The following is a 15207-nucleotide window of genomic DNA, read 5'->3' on the forward strand; positions in this document are numbered from 1 at the left end:
TGATTTTCCGGGATAAAAAGTAGCCTATGTGTTAATCCAGGGTATAATCTCTCCAATCCAAATTTCATCCAAATCCGTCCAGAAGTTTTTGCGTGATTGGATAACAAACATCCAAACATCCACACTTTCATATCTATAGTATTATTAGGATTAGGATTAGGATATTAGGACTAGAACTTTGGAGTTGGAGGAACTAGAGAACAAAAATTAGTCTCAATGTAGCTGCGTATAATTTATTATTCACGTAATATCAGTCTTTCGGTATTTACTGTAGATATCCTTCCACAATCGATATCCTTCAGGACAAGGCATCGGCCCCATTTTGGACTCCCTGTCTATATACAGGAACTGCAAGTTGTCTTTAGCACTTGGCTTCCATCTGAACGGCAGATCAGTTGACTCGGGTGTAGGGTTCCTGAAATATTAAAATAAATAATATAACAAAACCATAACAACTTTTAGTTTTAACAATAAGATTTCTATTCTCCATCTCTAAACATCTGAAGAACTTTATAGAATATGTATAAGTATGTCATATTGTTCACAATCCTAGGAATTTTAAACCTTCAAAGCAAGACTCAATAGGCATCTTCGAAGCATGCGCGCTCCAATCTAGACCTCATAATTGCTTTCTTAAACATGATTGTCGTCAAACGCTAGCCTATTAAGCAATAATTAACAAATCTTTTACTCAGTGTTTGTAGTGTAAAATATTTTTATTTAATTTCAAAATAAGTCTGATCAATAACTAATAATATTTTTTTCCATAAGAAAAAAGTTGGAAAACTTTAGAAATTTTAGTTCCTACCCGTATTTAGCAAAGTTTGTCCATAGTGAGGTTATTTGATCAATCATTTTCCAATCATCTATACTGATAACTACTGGGAACAAGTCTCCATTGAATAAATAAAAGATATCGTCTCCATGAGTGGCGCCATCTTCATACCAAAAGCCACTGGTCATCTTTAGTATATTCCTCCAACCATGATAGTTAAAAATGTAGTTATACACTTTAGATTTCCTTCTACTGAGCAGGTATTCGGTTTCAAAAATCGCTGGAATTTCAAAATATAACTGGGAGTATAATTTTGAAACGTTAAGAACTTTTGTTATACTAATTTCATCATCGCCGAAATAAAATTTCTGAACTTTTTTGGCTATCATCATCGCTTCCTTTTCAGATGAAAAGTGCAAATCAGAAGCGAACAGATACCGTTCGTTTCTTGATTCAAGCATTTCTTCTGTCTCCGTGGGTGCCAAGAATATTCCTTCATTGCTGGCAGTTCCGTAAATAACATCTATATCTTTAGTATTATTCTCAAAAATCTTGTATGGCAAATCAGTAATAACCGGTTCTATCCCTGGTATATATTTTTCAACACAAGGCAAATGAATAAGCCCGGTATCATAAAAGATGTCCATTGGTTTCTTTGCCTTTATCGCAATTATATCTTTGTAATCCATTTTTGAAAAAATATCGTAGAGCTTTTTTGGATCTTCTGTATCATAACCAATAGTTTGAGCTAGAAGACTAGCGATCCATATAGGTTTTCTATTTATTGACCAGTTTGATATTGATGATCCACTCTGAACAATAGCTCTGTTAAAAAGACCGTTAGTTGCCTCACTAGCTATTAAAATGGAGATTGAGACAGCCCCTGCGCTAGATCCAAACACTGTTACATTGTCAGGGTCACCACCAAAAGCAGCAATATTTTTCTTTACCCATCTTAGAGCTGCTATTTGATCCTTTATCCCCGCATTCCCTGGCGCTTCCTTAGTTCTTAAACAAAGAAAACCAAGCAATGCAACCCTATAATTAAAGATTACTAGAATGACGTCCTTCTTGACTAAAAACCTTGGACCATAAATAGTTTTTCCTGCACTTCCAAATACAAATGCCCCACCATAGATGTAAACCATAACAGCTAGAGGTTTTTTGCTCTTAGGATTGACCGGTACGTATACGTTTAGTTTGAGGCAGTCTTCGGAGCCCATTATTCCAAATAGTGTTTCCTGTGGACACATGTGGTATCCTTCTACTGCTTTGTACACTCCCTTCCATGACGGTGGTGGTCCTGGAGCCTAGAACAGATAAAGACTTTAAAATTACTTAACAACATTCATAATTTTGAGGTAGATAGATAAGATAAAGTTGTAGGTTAGACTGTTATATAGTAGGTACCTACCTACGTTATGAAAATTTGCAATGTTTTGTTTTCCTACTCTTGAACTAGTTTATATGAGAGATATAGAAATAAATATTATATCATCTTTATCTAATACAATTAATTACGAAATTAAGTAGGTCTATATACCTGGAATCGCGTGTTGTTATCGGACTTCGCGTATGGTATCCCAATGTATTCAAAATACGTCCCACACCTGCTTATAATACCGCTCAAAATCCCTTGCTCGATCGCTACCTCTGGTGCCGGCTCATCGACCAGGTTCATAACAAACAAACTAAACAACACCAGCCTCTTGCCATATTTCATCATCATCTTTTAATAATAATAATAAAAATAACAGTCGAAAATTATCTATTTATTTTACTCATTAATTTAATGTAGTCCAAAGTTCCAAAGAAATACTTAATAGATTCATAAACAATAATTTAAACTTTATTTTGTAATTTTTATTAAAATAATTATGTGCATAGATTTACTTAAAAGGACTACCTATATATCACTTATCACCTTAACACTTTTTGTATAATATGGATACCTAGTTGTATATCAAACGTAAAAAAGAGTGTCGATATAAAGATGTAACATCGATACAATCGCCGAGTCGGAACACATGGGCCATGGCCTTGAATACGTTTTACACACGACCGACGCCCGCGCGTCGTGGTAATGAACTAAAGTAATGACGTAACGTAACCTTGCTTGTGTCACTTATCTATATGAAATGAATCATTGTCGATAAATGTAAAAGTACCAACAGACATGCTAATCTATATCTATATACTAGCAGTTGCCCGCGACTTCGTCTGCGTAAAATTTCTGGTTTCTCATAAGATCAGAAATTTTCCGCTGCAAAAGTCCTCACTTACCTTACGCACGCAACCCAGAATATCTGAATGCCAATTTTCATATCTCCAATTTAAAATCATTGATTTTCATAAATAACGTTTCAATCGTTTTACGTAACCTTTCAAAAAAAAAGTTTGTAAGGGAAAATTTCAATTATTGCTAACTTGACAAAGTTAGCAATAATTACTCCTATCCTTGTTTACTACGGAACCCTAAAAAGATCTGCATCCTTGTCCATATCCGTTAGTTTCTGGCGGATCTTGGACGGATCTTTTGCATTGATCATTAAGTTTTATTACACGTAACTTTATGAATTTATAATCAAAGGCAGTTATAAAATACTTTAACATCCCATTATCATAGTTTTTATTTCTTAAAGGTCTAGATTTATGTGATAATTAACAACATTCGGTAAGTAATCTATGCTAATAATATAAAGAGGTAAAGTTTGTAAGTTTGTTTGTAGGGGGTAATCTCTGGAACTACTGAACCGATTTTGAAAATTCTTTCATCAGTAGAAAGCTACATTACCCCAGAATTATTTTATTTTCAAAAAATTAGAGATCCCTATGAAAATTGTAATACCTAAGGTACCCGTGCGAGGCCGGGGCGGGTCGCTACTATTAAATAATCGTATCAACTATCACTTCGATACCAATACCACGATGCGCGCGCGCCGGTTGTCTAAATATATAAAAGGGAAAGGTGACTGACTGACTCACTGACTGATCTATCAACGCGCAGATCAAACTACTGGACGGATCGGGCTGAAATTTGGCATGCGGATAGCTATTATGACGTAGGCATCCGCTAAGAAAGGATTTTTGAAAATTCAACCCCTAGGTGGGTGAAATAGGGTTTTAAATTTGTGTAGTCCACGCGGACGAAGTCGCGAGCATAACCTAGTGTACCTATAAACATTTATCTACCTCGACCGAGAGTTATGATGTCTGTGAGGGGTCTAACGGAATTACGGAACCCCCAACATCAATTTTATTATACTTGCTGGAAATCGTTTCCGGAGAGGCCTTCATATAACAGGTAGGTAGGTATTATAATGAATGAATGATAATTTATATCCACAAGCATTTTTTAGGGTTCCGTACCTCAATAGGAAAAACGGAACCCTTATAGGATCACTTTGTTGTCTGTATGTCTGTCTGTCTATCTGTCTCTCTGTCTGTCTGTCTGTCTGTCTGTCTGTCTGTCTGTCTGTCTGTCAAGAAACCTACAGGGTACTTCCCGTTGACCTAGAATCATTTAATTTGGCAGGTAGGTAGATCTTATAGTTGACATTTGGAAAAAAATCTGAAAACCGTGAATTTAGGGTTAGATCACACAAAAAAAATTAAATTGTGGTCATGAACTAATAATTGTATTTTCAATTTTCTAAGTAAGATTACTATATCAAATGGAGTATCATATGAAAGGTCTTCACCTGTGCATTCTAAAACAGATTTTTATTTATTTTTATGTATCATAGTTTTTGAATTATCCTGCAAAATGTCGAAAAAATACGACTGTAGTACGAAACCATCATTGCGCGAGCCTGACTCGCACTTGGCCGGTTTTCTTTATTATCATGTTCGCTTATTTAAAATAGTGGAGCTGGCATTGACTGGTCCAAAGTTCTGTTCAAATAGAATAACATAAGTATAAAAAGTTAAGTTACTTTAGAACAGTCGCAAACCGGGTATCTTTAAAAGCAGAGTGAATAGGCATCTTCTGGGTAAACGCGTCCCATCTCAGGCCACATCATCACTTTCCATCAGGTGTGATTGTGATCAAGCGTATACCTATAATAAATTTAAAAAACCCCATTGCCAAGGGTACTGGTAGAGATGTCTTATAGAGACGCACTTGGCCGGTTTTTTATACTTTTTACTTTAATTTTTGGTACGAATAAATAAATAAAAATCGCACGAGCCCACCACAACTAAACCACTATCAGAATTATCTGAACTGAAATGTGGGGGTAAGTACTAATACATTTCTACTGATTTTTGATTACAATTTTCAAAATTAAAAAAGACCTTCTAATGCATCTTTCTCCAGCAAGCAGAGTTTGTAGGAGGGAGATCAATATCAAAGTGTTAAGATGTGAACTGAAACCAGTTCCTTATACACCAATGAATGATACAAATATTCAGTACAAAAATACAAATCTTTCCTCTTTATACTTAACTAGATGATGCCCGCGACTTCGTCCGCGTGGATTTAGGTTTTTTAAAATCCCGTGGGAACTTTTCGGGATAAAAAGTAGCCTATGTCCTTCCCCAGGATGCAATCTATCGCTGTACCAAATTTTGTCAAAATCGGTTGAACGGATGGGCGGTGAAAGGCTAGCAGACAGACAGACAGATAGACAGGCAGACGGACAGACAGACAGACACACTTTCGCATTTATAATATTAGTATGAATTAGTGTAGATAGAATAAATTTTCAATGAATGATACAGTGTGGAACAAAATGTTGGTGCTCTTTGAAATCAATTCAATAAACATAAATAAGAGTATTTCAAACATTTTGCCAATAGGTAGATTTTTAATTTTTTTTGTTTTTGGTATAAAGCTTGATATAGTTATCTTACTTCGAAAATTTAAAACACTAATTATTAGTTCACGAGCACAATTTAATTTTTTTGTGTGATGTAACCACAAATTCACGGTTTTCATATTTTTCCCCTAATGTTTGCGATAAGACATACCTACCTGCCAAATTTCATGATTCTAGATCAACGGGAAGTACCCTAGGTTTCTTGACAGACCGACAGACAGACAGACAACAAAGTATTCATAATAAGGGTTCCGTTTTTCCTTTTGAAGTACGGAACCCTAAAAAAGATTTTGCGAAAATCCACTCCTAAGGTTATATGAAAATCCTATGTTTTTGAAGTTAGAGATATGAAAATTGGCATTTAGGTATTCTGGGTTCCGTGCCTTAAGGTGAGTGAGTAGGTAAGTGAGGCCTTTTGCAGCGGGAAAATTTCTGATCATGAGAAACCAGAAATTTCACGCGGAAGAAGTTGCGGGCAACTGCTAGTAATAAAATAAACGATTTCAGCTCTACGATTATTTGAAGATGAAGATGAAACAAGGCAAGCGATTGGTGTTGTTTAGTTTGTTTGTTATGAACCTGGTCGATGAGCCGGCGCCGGAGGTAGCGATCGAGCAAGGGATTTTGAGCGGTAAAATAAGCAGGTGTGGGACGTTTTTTGAATACATCGGGATTCCATACGCGAAGTCTGATAACAACACGAGATTTCAGGTATCTAGTCCTAGACCAATTTTATTTTTAACCAACTTCCAAAAAGGAGGTGGTTCTCAACTCGGGTTTTTTAGGGTTCCGTACCTCAAAAGGAAAAACGGAACACTTTGTTGTCTGTCTGTCTGTCTGTCTGTCGGTCTGTCAAGAAACCTACAGAGTACTTCCCGTTAACCTAGAATCATGAAATTTGGCAGACCGTAGGTAGATCTTATAGCTGACATTCGGGGTAAAATCTGAAAACCGTGAATTTGTGGTTACATCACACCAAAAAAAAAATTGTGGTCATGAACTAATAATTAGTATTTTCAATTTTCTAAGTAAGATAACTATATCAAGTGGGGTATCATACGAAAGGTCTTCACATGTGCATTCTAAAACAGATTTTTATTTATTTTTGTGTATCATAGTTTTTCAATTATCCTGCAAAATGTCGAAAAAATACGACTGTAGTACGGAACCCTCATTGCGCGAGCCTGACTCGCACTTGGCTGGTTTTTTTATGTATGTACTACACCAATTTTTTCGAGGTTTCTGGACCGATTTGCAATTTTTTTTAATCAATAGAAGATGTTTTCGTGGTGGTCCCATAGAAAATTCTGGATTAAACTCCTCAATCCTGATGCTGCAGAGGTACTGCCCGCCTAAGTTATCAAGATTCAGGAAGGGTTCATAGTGAATTCATGTTGTAGGTACCAAAAAACGACTTTGTGCTTGGACTCGAAGTCCCAAGTCCTCATCCCTGATGATGTAGGGTACAGCACTCCCAAACTCTAGTGATTCAGGAACTGCAGATGATGCAATATTATTAATAACGGTTCCTGGTGAAATAATATTGTAAATGCTATGCCGTGCATATACTTTGTTATTGAATTCCAAGTCCCAACTCTTCAATTCTGATGCTGCAAGGTACAGAACTCCTAAGTCGTGTGGATTTGGAAAATTTTGCTGGTGAATTGATATTTTAGGTACCAAGCAATGGTCATACTTACGCTAAAAAGCCTACACGTGTACCTACGAGTAAGTATGAATGAAGTCGGGCGAGCATAATAAAAGAAACTAGAAATCAATGCTTGAAGCTCACCGACTTCAACATACATAATATGTGTAGAAACAAAAGTTAATTTTTTACTTTGTAGTGGTTTTGAAGGCGGTTTTTTTAATATTTTTATTTGTAGTCGCAAGGTCAGGTAACAAAAGCAGAATCTGTTTTGTATATTTGTGGGAACGCCTACATTGGAATATTGTTGCCACTAAATCGTATCCTACATAAAACAGTTTTCGCTAAAATTGGACGTGTCAGTGTGAACGGGCCGTTCATTAAAAAAAAAAGAAAAAAATTAATGCTATTGTTGATTTTATTGTCTTATCTGTTCTAGGCTCCAGGACCACCACCGTCATGGAAGGGAGTGTACAAAGCAGTAGAAGGATACCACATGTGTCCACAAAAATCATTTTTTGGAATAATGGGATCCGAAGATTGTCTAAAATTAAACGTATATGTTCCTGTCAATCTTAAGGACCAAAAGCCTCTAGCTGTTATGGTCTACATTTTTGGAGGAGCATTTCTATTTGGAAATGCAGATAAAATAGTCTACGGTCCAAGATTTTTAGTCAAGAAGGATGTTATTCTAGTAACATTCAATTATAGGGTAGCATTGCTCGGTTTTCTTTGTTTAAGAACTAAAGAAGCACCAGGCAACGCGGGAATAAAGGATCAAATAGCAGCTCTAAGATGGGTAAAGAAAAATATTGCTGCTTTTGGTGGTGACCCTGACAATATAACAGTGTTCGGAGGAAGCTCTGGAGCGACTTCGGTTTCTTTTCTAATAGCTAGTGAAGCAACTATTGGTCTTTTCAACAGAGCTATTGTACAGAGTGGATCATCCGTATCTCATTGGTCAATCAACAGAAAACCTATATGGGTTGCTAGTCTTTTAGCTCGAACTATTGGTTATAATACAGAAGATCCAAAAGTGCTTTATGATATTTTTTCAAAACTGGATTACAAAGATATAATTGCGATAAACACAAAGAAACCAATAGGAATGTTTAACGATAATACGCTTATTCATAAGCCTTGTGTTGAAAAATATATACCAGGGATAGAACCGGTAATAACTGATTTACCATACAAGATTTTTGAGAATAAAACTAAAGATTTAGATGTTATGTACGGAACTTCCAGCAATGAAGGAATATTTTTGGCACCCATACAGAGTGATGAAATGCTTGAATCAAGAAACGGACGGTATCTATTTGCTTCTGATTTGCACTTTTCTTCTGAAAAAGAAGCGATGATGATAGCCGAAAAAATTCACAAATTTTATTTCGGTGATGATGAAATTAGTTCAAAAAAGATTCTTAACGTTTCAAAATTACTCGGCCATTTAGATTTTGAAGTTCCAGCAATTTTTGAAACAGAATACCTGCTCAGTAGAAGTAAATCTAAAGTATACAACTATGTTTTTAACTATCATGGTTGGAGAAATTTTCTAAAACTCAACACGGGCTTTTGGCATGAAGATGGCGCCACTCATGGAGACGAAGTTTTTTACTTATTCGATGGAGATTTATTCCCAATGGTTTTTAGTATGGATGACCGCAAAATGATTGAACAATTAACCTTATTATGGACAAACTTTGCTAAAAACGGGTACGCAGATTTTGCAAAGTTTTTCAAGCTGTTTTAAGGTTTCTTACGTCTGAATGAAAAACGATTAATTTTTGTTTTTATTTGTCGATATTTCAACCCAATTTGCACGGGTCGTGGTCGCGACGGGACTGCTGTGCTGCGAGAGATGAACTTCGAGCTGTCAAGGGCAGTAGCGAACTACCCTCTTTCTTCTTCTTCTCGCTGGACCTTCACGAGCTGTCCGGCAAAATACACTCACAACGTCACTATTAACTTTCGATGTCGTACGATGCTGTCTCGGTTTGCATAACTCTACCACTGGATTCCACATACTACTACTACTATAGTATAGTATGTGGAATCCAGTGGTAGAATTATGCAACCACGACCCGTGCAATTGGGTTGAAATATCGATAAATAAATAAAAAAAAATCGTGGTAGATATTTACCCGTTATATACATTAAAATAGGGTAGTTTTGAATGGCAAATTAGTACATTAAAAAAGAAGTTTAACAAACTGTATCGTGTGATACTCATATAAAATAAAATAAACCGGCCAAGTGCGAGTCAGGCTCGCGCAATGAGGGTTCCGTACTACAGTCGTATTTTTTCGACATTTTGAACAATAATTCAAAAACTATGATGCATAAAAATAATTAAAAATCTGTTTTAGAATGTACAGATAAAGACCTTTCATATGATACCCCACTTGATATAGTTATCTCACTTCGAAAGTTGAAAATACTAATTATTAGTTCATGACCACAATTTAATTTTTTTTTGTGTGATCTAACCCTAAATTCACGGTTTTCAGATTTTTCCCCAAATGTCAACTATAAGATCTACCTATCTGCCAAATTTCATGATTCTAGGTCAGCGGGAAGTACCCTGTAGGTTTCTTGACAGACAGACAGACAGACAACAAAGTGATCCTATAAGGGTTCCGTTTTTCCTTTTGAGGTACGGAACCCTAAAAAGGATCATTGTCAGGGTTCCAAATACATTATGTAGTGTTATTTTTCATAATTTTAAATATCTTATCTCCGAAACTACTGACTCCTTTTTGGAAGTCGGTTAAAAATACAAAATATAGTTTTTTTCTTATAGGAAGTCTATGGTTTTCAAATAACATGTTAAATCTGTCAATATTATTTCAGAAACCCTACACCCGAGTGGAGTGATCTGCCGTTCAGATGGAAGCCAAGTGCTAAAGACAACTTGCAGTTCCTGTATATAGACAGGGAGTCCAAAATGGGGCCGATGCCTAGTCCTGAAGGATATCGATTGTGGAAAGATATCTACAGTAAATACCGAAGGACTGATATTACGTGAATAATTATTATTATTCATCACTAGCTTATGCTCGCGACTTCGTCCTATTTCACCCCCTTATGGGGTTGAATATTCAAAAATCCTTTCTTAGCGAATGTCTACGTCATAATAGCTATCTGCATGCCAAATTTCAGCCCGATCCGTCCAGTAGTTTGAGCTGTGCAATGATAGATCAGTCAGTCAGTCAGTCTCCTTTTCTTTTTATATATTTAGACTACCCATATTATAAATCCGAAAGTGTGTTTGTTTGTTGGTTTATTAGTTTGTTGGTCTATCCTTCAATCACGGCGCAATGGAGCAACCGATTGACCTGATTTTTTGCATGGCTATAGTTAAAGATCTGGAGAGTGACATAGGCTACTTTATCCCGGAAAATCAAAGAGTTTCCACGATTTTTAAAAAGCTAAATCCACGCGTACGAAGTCGCGGGCATCAGCTAGTATATTATAATGTGCGTTGCTTAATGAGCCTAATTTTTGTTAACGAGTTTCTTCGCTTACCTAAAAAAAAATGTAAATAAAAGCTAAAACTAGTTTCGTTTGTAAATATGGAAATAGTAAGTAGGTGATTTTTGTTATCATAAAAATAAACTTCTCAAAATTTTAATAAGGCCTACGTCGTATATTTATAAAGTCCTACGTCGTATATTTACAAAATATAAAAATTTCTAAATAGCGTTTTATAAAAACGTTACGGTATTAAAAAAAAAATTTGGAAATTCTTTGTTAGTGAACCGAAACATTTCAAAATCAATGTCTTGTGACACTAAAAATGCAATATGTCTAAGTATAATAAAATTCCACTATGCGGCTTCAAACTCTATTTTAATCGATTATGCCATTTATTTTACAAAATTAACGACACTATATAGATATAGTATGTAACTTCTTTCTTTCTTTCTTTCTTCGCTCTGGGCTGGTTTCCGCACTTAAACGTTTCCGTCTGTTGTGCGTGCATTGCCCCTCCCCGCTGAAGTCTTCACTCCAGCCATCCAAGCTCACTCCAGAAGCCGAGTAGACCGCCCAGGTTGCCGAGGGCTTCATGGAATGAGGTCGGGGAACCCAAATGGCGTTCGCGTTGTTCTGCTACGCCCGTGCACTCTAGGACCACGTGCGTCGGTGTTTCGTCGACCTCCATGCATGCCCTGCACAAAGGACTGTCGGTAACACCTATAACGAAAAGGTGTTTGTTTAGTGGGCTATGCCCTGTTATGAGTCCCACCACCTTCCTAAGTTTACCTCTGTCCAGGCGGAGTAGTTTGTTAGTTTGCCGTTTGTCTATGTTGGGGAAAGCCTCTTTGGCTTGCCTGCAGTCTGTTGTGTTTGCCCATAGTTGGGAATGCTCTTTTAGTGTTAGTTCATGCAACCAGGTTTTATACTCACTGAAGGGTATGGGAACAATAGGTTCTGGCCCGATCACCTTCAATGTCGTAGCCTTTCGTGCTAGTGCGTCGGCCGCCTCGTTTCCCTGGTCTCCATCATGTCCTTTGACCCACCTTAGGGTGATGTCGTTTGACATGGCGAGTGTTTCCAGAGTCTTGTGGCAGTCTTGTATGAGTTGTGAGGTCGTCGAGAATCTAGCCAAGGCTTTAAGAGCAGCTTGGCTATCTGAGTTAATGTTAATTTTAAAGTTTGTTACCTGTCGATTGGCCACGGCTATAGCCGCGGTCATAATGCCCACACACTCTGCTTGGAAGACAGAGTTGTCCTTACCGAGTGCGTGACTTATTCTCATGTTTAGTTCTTGGCAGTAGGCTCCAGCTCCTGTGCCCGTTTTCGTTTTGGATCCGTCGGTGTACACTTCTATTGTGTCTTGTGCTGGCTTCGGATCTAAGTTCTTCTCTGAGTTTATCTTGTAGTTTTTGTCTAGTATGTGTTGTTTTTCGGTTCTGTCGCATTTCCACTGCAAACGTGGTTCTTTGTTTATGTTTTGCCCTAGAATTTTAGTGTGCATTGTGTTTTGTTCTTTCCAATGCCCTGAGGTTTTCAGTCTCAGGGCTGCGAGTGTTGCTTCTTCTTTGATGTGTATGTGTAGGGGCGGAATGCCCAATATGACTTCTAACGCTGCTGTTGGTGTGGTACTCATGCAGCCGGTAATGGCGAGGCATGCTTGTCGTTGAAATTTCTGTAGTTCTTGCTGGGCGGTAGTAAGGAGAGTTCTTGGCCACCATACAAGTGCAGCATATGTTAGTGAACATCTTACTACCGATAGCTATAACCATTTCATTATCTTTGGTTTTAGTCCCCATTTTTTCCCTAGCATGCGTTTGCATTGGTTTAGTATTGCTAGTGACTTTTTGGTTTTATCCTTCTGTATGCCTTTTCCAGCTGAGTTTGCTGTCCAGTGTCACACCGAGATATTTTACCTCTGCGGACAGTTCAAGGCTTGTGTTAAACAAAGTTGGTGGTTTGGTTAGTTCAATTTTCCTTTTGTTGGTAAACAGTATCATCTCTGTTTTCTTCGGATTTACTGTAAGTTCGTTTTCATTGCACCATCTTTCTATTAAGCGCAAAGCTCGTTGCATGACTTCGTATAATGTGTTTTCTAGCTTGCCACTGATTAGGATGGTGAGATCATCTGCATAACCAATGGTATAGAACCCACTTTTGTTTAGTTTGGTTATCAGGTCGTCAACTACAAGGTTCCATAGTATTGGTGACAGGACACCTCCTTGAGGACAGCCTCTCGCTACTATGCCTTTTGTGACTCCGTTGATGTCTAGTTGTATGATTCTCTGTTCTAGTAAAGCTCTTATCCAGCTGCGTATGGTTGTTGACGCCTTGTATCTTTCCAAAGCTTTGTCTATACTACCGAAAGTTGTTTTATCAAAGGCTCCTTCAATGTCTATGAACACGCCTAGTGTCGATAATTTGTTTTCGAGGTCATGTTCGATTTTGGTAACAACAGAATGAAGTGCGGTTTCTGTTGATTTGCCCGTACTGTAAGCGTGTTGGTGTGAGTGTAAAGGTAGATGTTTTAAGGTTCTGTCCCTGAGGGACCTGTCAACAAGTCTTTCGAGCGTTTTTAGTAGAAAAGATGTAAGGCTGATTGGTCTGAAGGACTTCGGCAATGTGTAGTCACTCCTTCCAGGTTTTGGTAGGAAGACCACTTTCACTTCTCTCCAGGCCATTGGTATGTATTTGTATGCTATGCAGGCCTTGTATATTATTTCCAGCCATGGTGTCAGTTGAAGTTTTCCCCATTGTAAAAGTGCTGGGAAAATGGTGTCGGTCCCTCCTGTTTTGAAAGGGTGGAAGGTGTCAATAGCCCAGCTGATTCTATCTCGCGTGACTATGTTGTTGGCAAAGTCCCAATCCTCTTCTATTGGATGGTGACCAAGGGTGCTTCCCCAGTCTGTTGAGTCTACTATTCTACAGCCAGGGAAGTGTGTTTCGATGAGCGTTTCGCTTATCTCTTTGTCGTCCTTGGTGTATGTTCCGTCCGCTTTCCTCAGTGATCCGAGTGTGCGGGTGTTGTCATTTGCTAGAATCTTGCGTATGCGAGCAGCAGTATCGTTTGATTCTATGCTTGTGCAGAACTTATGCCAGGAAGCTTTTTCCTTTTCCCTGACGCGTTTATTGTATAGGTATTGGGCTTCCTTATAGTTGTCCCAATCTTGTTCTTGCTTGGTGTTTTTAGCTCTGTTGAAAAGATGTCTGAGTTTTTTCCTCATTCTTTCCAGATCAGGACCCCACCAGTTGTTTTTCGATGGTTGCTTTATGTTGTTTTTCTTTAGGGGACAAGCTTGTTCATAGCTTGTCTTAATATATTTCGTTAGTTTATTTACGTTTTCTTCGATGTTGGCGATATCATCGATGTCTTTTGGTTTATTTACGCCTATCTGATGTGTCAGCAGGCTTTTGTATTTTAATCTGTCGGTTTTTCTTGGGTTTCTCCTTGGTACGTGTGGAGTTATCATGAGATCTAGCTCGTAGCATATCCGCCTGTGGTCAGATAGTGAAGGCTCGTCACTGACTCGCCAGTTTTTTACCTGATCTGCGGCTCTTGTTGACGCTAAGGTTATATCAATTATGGTTTGGTACCTACTCGTCACGAAGGTCGGTTCGGTGCCTATGTTAATAATTGTTAGGTTAGTGGTTAGTATATAGTTCACAAATTGCTCACCACGTTTGTTGTTGACTTTGCATCCCCATAGGTTGTGATGCGCGTTGCTATCGACAGAGATAATTAAATCGATGTCGTTATCCTCACAGTGTATTACAAGTTCCACCAGTTCTTTTGTTGGTATTCCGTCCTCGATAGGCATGTATATTGATGCTAGGACCACCGGTCTTGGTGGTCGCCCTATGCCTTGTTGTATTCCGTTATTTATTTTAACTGCTGTCAGATCTCTGGAACAGTATTGTGTTAGTAATAACTCTGTAATACAGCGTGGAATGTAGATGCATGTTCTTGGTGGTTCATCACTGCTGTGTGAAAAGATCTTACCATGACAGCTTCCGAAACCACATATGGTTTTTCCCCTGACCCACGGCTCCTGGATCAGGGCGATGGTCTCGTCTTCAACCTCCAGCTGCCTTCGTAACGTGGCCGTGGCAAGGTGTTTGTGCTGGAGGTTGGTTTGAACGATCTTTATTTTTCCGTCGCCCTCTGTGCCGGGGTTTGTTCGGCAGGGGCAGTTTTTTCTGCAGCGTTTTGTGTCTCCCTTCTCTCCCGGGGTTGTGTAAGGTTAGTCCGGGGGTCCGCTAGCATTTCCTCGATTTTGTCGAGGACTGTGCTTACGGAGGGCTCAGGTGTTGTTGCGCGGAGCTGACTGGTTGGTTCATCCACATCCATGTCACCACCCACCTCAGGCTCCTCTCGGTTCTCAGGCTCTAAGTTATGTCCGGGCGGTACATCACTTAGTCCTTCGTCCGTGAAGAACCTGATGTAAATAGTGCCCGTGGAGTAGGCGACCTTCCTGCCGCGCTCCAGA

The 15207-nt window shown here is 38.4% G+C and overlaps 3 protein-coding genes and 1 long non-coding RNA gene across 5 annotated transcripts in view; 2 read left to right on the forward strand and 2 right to left on the reverse strand.

Annotated features, from left to right (window-relative positions):
- LOC138402373 (uncharacterized) overlaps positions 1 to 15207 on the forward strand; it is a 404494-nt gene that overhangs the window by 64942 nt on the left and 324345 nt on the right. The gene's annotated exons all lie outside the window — the stretch shown is intronic.
- On the reverse strand, positions 212 to 2818 carry LOC117982156 (esterase FE4-like). 2 transcript variants are annotated; one of them, XM_069498633.1, is made up of 3 exons: positions 2682 to 2818; positions 809 to 2085; positions 212 to 415 (listed from the first exon to the last, which is right to left on the reverse strand). In XM_069498633.1, the coding sequence occupies exons 2-3, from the start codon at positions 2026 to 2028 to the stop codon at positions 241 to 243; spliced, it is 1395 nt and encodes a 464-aa protein (XP_069354734.1). In that variant the 5' UTR covers positions 2029 to 2085; positions 2682 to 2818; the 3' UTR covers positions 212 to 240. The 2 variants fall into 2 exon arrangements, with proteins under 2 accessions (XP_069354734.1, XP_034824341.1); XM_034968450.2 differs by lacking the exon at positions 2682 to 2818 and adding an exon at positions 2319 to 2670.
- LOC117982465 (esterase FE4-like) lies at positions 4886 to 10271 on the forward strand. Its single transcript, XM_034968821.2, has 4 exons — positions 4886 to 5013; positions 6103 to 6306; positions 7683 to 8959; positions 10097 to 10271. Exons 2-4 carry the CDS (start codon positions 6121 to 6123, stop codon positions 10269 to 10271), a joined length of 1638 nt encoding a protein of 545 aa, XP_034824712.1. The 5' UTR covers positions 4886 to 5013; positions 6103 to 6120.
- LOC138402340 (uncharacterized) lies at positions 11170 to 12462 on the reverse strand. Its single transcript, XM_069498570.1, has one exon. The coding sequence runs from the start codon at positions 12354 to 12356 to the stop codon at positions 11250 to 11252; it is 1107 nt and encodes a 368-aa protein (XP_069354671.1). The 5' UTR covers positions 12357 to 12462; the 3' UTR covers positions 11170 to 11249.

This window comes from Maniola hyperantus, chromosome 5 (genome assembly GCF_902806685.2).
Source record: "Maniola hyperantus chromosome 5, iAphHyp1.2, whole genome shotgun sequence".
Taxonomy (NCBI): Eukaryota; Metazoa; Arthropoda; class Insecta; order Lepidoptera; family Nymphalidae; genus Maniola; species Maniola hyperantus.

Coding starts and splice junctions, on each gene's coding strand:
- LOC117982156 (XM_034968450.2), bottom strand. CDS start 2,504: ATGATGATGAAATATGGCAAGAGGCTGGTGTTGTTTAGTTTGTTTGTT. Junction 2,086..2,318: donor ATAACAACACGCGATTCCAG/GTATATAGACCT, acceptor TATCTGTTCTAG/GCTCCAGGACCACCACCGTC. Junction 416..808: donor ACAAACTTTGCTAAATACGG/GTAGGAACTAAA, acceptor TTAATATTTCAG/GAACCCTACACCCGAGTCAA.
- LOC117982465 (XM_034968821.2), top strand. CDS start 6,121: ATGAAGATGAAACAAGGCAAGCGATTGGTGTTGTTTAGTTTGTTTGTT. Junction 6,307..7,682: donor ATAACAACACGAGATTTCAG/GTATCTAGTCCT, acceptor TATCTGTTCTAG/GCTCCAGGACCACCACCGTC. Junction 8,960..10,096: donor ACAAACTTTGCTAAAAACGG/GTACGCAGATTT, acceptor ATATTATTTCAG/AAACCCTACACCCGAGTGGA.
- LOC138402340 (XM_069498570.1), bottom strand. CDS start 12,356: ATGAGTACCACACCAACAGCAGCGTTAGAAGTCATATTGGGCATTCCG.